The sequence below is a fragment of the Sphaeroforma arctica genome (assembly GCF_001186125.1).
Source record: "Sphaeroforma arctica JP610 unplaced genomic scaffold supercont1.178, whole genome shotgun sequence".
In the NCBI taxonomy this organism is placed as follows: Eukaryota; class Ichthyosporea; order Ichthyophonida; genus Sphaeroforma; species Sphaeroforma arctica.
Window position 1 is genome coordinate 4,262 of NW_014040380.1, and position 4,799 is coordinate 9,060.

Consider the following 4,799-nt stretch of genomic DNA (forward strand, 5'->3'; position numbering starts at 1 on the left):
ACTTGCCATTTTTGAAATAAATATTATTATCCCTATAAGAGTTGGTTCCGGTCTCTTCGTGCGTATTCCCCGTCAGGACGAATATTGATAGCTAAATCGTAACTTCTTCTAAGTTATGTATCGACGATTGACATTTGCCGTTCTGGCTGTTGGTCGTGAATGCCTACTCTCATCTTGTGTAGAGTTGGAATATGCACCGGTGCTGTTTGTTTCAATTTGGATACAAACCTACTAACCAGGACGTGGTTGCCTTGACAGATGCTCTTGTCTATTTCTAAACGCATTACTGAACTTGCATGGATACCCCCCTCCCTGGTGTTGGCTGGCTTGAGCCACTGCCTGGGCTTGCCCCCCCCTGCTGGGCTGTCACTTGCTCCATCCGTGTCCCCATCACCTTCTTCACCACCGTACACGCCTGCTCTGGTTGCCGTTGGCATCTTGAGATGTCTGTGTTGGTGTGTGGGTATTGCAGGCTATTTATTGGTAAAGACTCTTGCTGTATTCTGTGCGAATACGCCCTTCACCCCTCTTGTCTTTGCTAGTAATTTGTATGAAAATAAATGAAAATTGAATTTATCTCACTTACTTTTATTGTGGTCTCGCTTTGCAGCACTTCCGTGGGAAGGGTTTAATGTTCTGTGTGTCGCGTTAGCTTGTTGTGTTCCTTCCGGAGATGGAGGGAGAGTAAATGGTGTTTGTTGGTTCAGCTTATTCCTTCACGTGTGGACTTACTTGAAGGTGTGTTTTTGTGATGTGGTTTCTAGTACAGAGATACTATGGTGATACTGTCTCGAGTCTGTGGGGTGCCCCGACGTCAGGGTGATTTTCTTAATTGAAAATCCCCGACATTGATAATTAAATCACCTTGCCAGCTCAATATTTGTTTTTTAGTAGCTTTTCTGTTCACTTTTTTTTTTGATACATCACTCTGGGACACGATATAAATACCTTGTGAGCGTTTCCTGTGCCTGTTCTTCACGGGTAGTTATTTGCTCTTCACGTCCGCGCTTGTTATTCGTTGGGAATTCCTCTTCCCTCTTACTCTGCTCGCCTCTTGTGGTCGGAACTCTGATCATCTCTTTCACTCTTGTGGCCAGCGTCGTCTCGGCTTCTTCTTGAGTTATTCTTCTTCTTCTTGTCATCTTAATAAAAGAACCTTCAACACTCTCGCTTGTTTGGTTAGTACACTAGTTATAGTTTTGGTTTTAGAGTGTAACCTATTCAACTTATCTAAGTAAAAGATATTGTAAAAAATGTAGAGTATGTGGAGTAGCTGAAAGATACGAGTCAAAGGATACAATAGACCTCTTCTCAAGTACGGTTATCTTAGCCAGGAAAAGTCTCTAGTCTGAGAGGACCGAACTGAGTCTTTATTTGTGTTTTCTAATTCACTAGCTTACCAGTTCTACCGCTAATATTTCTGCTGACTCTAATATCAGGAATATTTGAATTCTAATTCCAAAACTCAATATTGAAGATGAGGTTTTGAAATTTGGATTGGCTTTTTGATAATCTGATCCCTAGATGCTACACACTTCCTGCACTTCCAAGAAGGGGCCATTGTAATGCTTCATTACCTAGGTGAAATGAATAAAATGACAGCACCATACGGAGGACCATACAAAATAGTACGCAAGGAGAGCAACGGGTGTTTTGTCTGCAACCTTGATGGGACGAAAGCCTCGGTTTATCGGACTGGTCAAGAAGGCTTACGCGGGCGAGGAATTCACCCCCAACAGTCAAGTACAACCATCAGAAGAGATCCAGTTCTCCTCTATACTTGACCACATACCATCCACACAAGGTGATGGATCCCAGGAGTACCTACTGCAATGGACAGATGGGGAGCGTACCTGGATACATGAATCAGACATCGCAGATGCTGATATTCTTACACTATACCGACAGCGTACCAGACGCAAGCAACGGCAATCCAGGCCGAAGAAGTCTACATCAACGAGCACTGATCAGCGATCAGCGAGCACCCTGAAGCGCACGAGGCGGGGAACTTAACCAAGTTTCACTGACACCGAAGGACACTCCCACTTTTCTCATATTGAAGCATTCTCCGCCCACAAGCCAGATGCACTTTCCTACGCAATATGGATTCGCCTTGCACTTAGGAGTGTGATGGAAGATGTCCCATGGTGCAGGGTCATTATTAATCTGGTTGACCTGCGCACGTCCGAGCACACGAGCGACCGCTACATATGCCACTTATTCGATATAACGACACGGTTCAACTTCTCTAGCCGTTAAAGAATAAGATTACTCATACCGTAGCAGAATCATGTTACCAAGTCTTTGTTGACTTCGTGTGTTCTAAAAACGGTAGGGAGGTTTGTAATGACGTAACGAAATCATTAGTACTTGTACCCGGTGTGCGTCACAAAAGAGATAGCAAATGAGACGCGCCATAGAAGGCAAGTTATTTTTGAGTACCGCATTATCGGATGATGCAGATGTTTGGCCATGCTACCTTAAATGGATACAAACGCATAAGAACAGTGTGCTGATCCCGTTACGGAAACAACACCCGCTCTCTATTTTCGGGGCAGATATAGTGAGCTACAAATAGCCTATAGTAAGGACGAACCTGATTGGCATGTGTTGCCATGGTTAGGGAAGGTACGACGTATCCACAACATGATATATCCTTGCTTGCGAGAGACATATAATGTGGCCTTATTAAAACTGCAGAACAAATGAAATAATACTAAAAATGATAGGAGAGCATCATGTCGGTGACCGAGTTACTAACCTTTAGTTGTTGACACCAAATAAATCGAGACCGAAGTATATAGAATGCAAAAATATCAGTTCAAAATCCCCTGATCTTTAGCTCACTTCCTAGGGCTGAAGCTTTTTTTTTTGCAATTTAATGTATTCCTTTAACGTAACGTTTAGTACGACATTTTCAGCCTGGATATGCAGCCAGCTTTACACTCATTAAAAAAACAGATCAACGTTCAACCCACAGTTGAATACCAGATACTGTACAGCTCATGGTTCTTTATGTAAACAACCATTTTCAATAGGGCAGTGAAGGACGACAGGAAGCTCCAGGTCCGGTTGCTAACCAAAATATGATAAGTTTGCCAACATACGATTAGATTCAGCTTGCAGACTTGTGAACTAGGTTGAAAAGCACATACTCCTCTCGCCACAATCAACCACTCCTTCGGCCGAACTGGGCCGCTGAAGCCAATAAATTGAAACTCGTATTGAACTATAAATGGTAAAGACAAAAAGTGATGTAGCTGTTCTACGTAATCTCAATTAATTAAAGATTTTTAAAAGAATTTATGGGCTCGGGGAGCAAATCTGTCATGTCCAGCATGATTGCAGAAGTTCTAAGAACGTATGTGCTTCAAGAAACTCCGAGAGAACAGAAAGGGAGCCCTTGGAAGCGAACTATATACTGGAAAAAAATCGCCACTTTATAGATCCCTACAAATACCTCTTCTGTATTTCTGATTTTGTGGCGTAAGACAAAGGAGTGGTAGCGATTTTCAAAGGTGTTAGCTTTCTTAGAGTAATTTCATCGTTTACGTCAAAAAGTATGCCTTCTTGGGGTATGTGCTCTGCTTTCACGGTATCTTGAGTTCTAACCTTTGAGCTGTGGTGACATTACCGTGTGTTGACTGTGATTCGTTGCAATGTTTTAGCACGTGAATCACCAGTAGTGACCACTCGCTACAGCAGATACCAGTCTCAGGCAGCTAGACGTAAGCTGCACCACATTTCCCCCTGGAAACACCTATTGAAACCTCAGTACACTCTTAATGACATGCTTCCGTCCCAGGCATCCGAGCTCGAGTTTCAGAACGAAGAGAAGGAGTCCTCATCGAAAAAGTCTACATTATAGTTAAGACTGTGTGTGGTCAAAGCCATCGCTCTCTCCGATCTAGGTAACGCCACTCTGGAGAGGACGAAAATATTGGGATGATATTTATAAAACTAATCCGATCGAGAGCTATACATATAAACACAATTTTTATAGACCACTACACCCGGGTATGTGCCAAAGGTATGAGCTCAAGTCTTCATTTTGAATACATATATATATATACTGCGGGTTTTATATAGATATATAATTATGTATTGCATATTGAAGAACAGTTAAGACATAAAACTCAATGTGGACAAAAACCCAAGTACAATACTAAGACGCCACAAGCACATGCTTCCCATGTAAGATTATGTGGAATACCCTGGCAACTAGCCCTCAGAACCCAGAACAGATGAGCACCCCACCAACCTGTAAGAATATGATGATTTCATAAAAGCCAGATCATTAAGTCGAGCTGACGTTCATCTTCAACCGAAGCCTGGGCATAAATATACTTGCCTGTCGACGGAAGTTCAGTGTATAGTTGTTAGTCCTTGTGCATCTAATGTTGCATCGGTTGTTTAATTGCCGACAATCCCGACTATATGGGTTAGGATTGTAGTCCTGTACACAACAATACACATCCATCACACTGGAGATAGAAAATATATCGAACGCATGATATGCATTTATCAAAGCGACACTCTTATCTCGACGAGTAACACATAACTGAAAAAGTCCATGCTCGATGTGATCCGCTTGGAGTATGCGATGAGCAACCATCGCAATCGAATGTATTCAGGAATATTTTACCTTGCTGCTGCATCATTCAGAGTACATTGCGATTGAAACAATATATGAAGGTGTCGGTGTGACGCACGAACAACATTCTAACAACATCTTTTTGGAACAGGTAGATATAGTACGAAAATTTTTATTGTACTCCTGTAATATGCATATATATATA

General features: G+C 42.2%; 2 protein-coding genes across 2 annotated transcripts; one reads left to right on the forward strand and one right to left on the reverse strand.

Annotated features, from left to right (window-relative positions):
* Positions 1-113: 113 nt before the first annotated feature.
* Positions 114-437, reverse strand: SARC_03483 (hypothetical protein; the record flags this gene model as incomplete). Its single annotated transcript, XM_014302709.1, has 1 exon — positions 114-437. One exon carries the CDS (start codon positions 435-437, stop codon positions 114-116), a length of 324 nt encoding a protein of 107 aa, XP_014158184.1.
* Positions 438-1,668: 1,231 nt separating this feature from the next.
* On the forward strand, positions 1,669-2,013 carry SARC_03484 (hypothetical protein; the record flags this gene model as incomplete). The annotated part of the gene is made up of 1 exon (XM_014302710.1): positions 1,669-2,013. The coding sequence occupies one exon, from the start codon at positions 1,669-1,671 to the stop codon at positions 2,011-2,013; it is 345 nt and encodes a 114-aa protein (XP_014158185.1).
* Between the last annotated feature and the right edge of the window lie 2,786 nt (positions 2,014-4,799).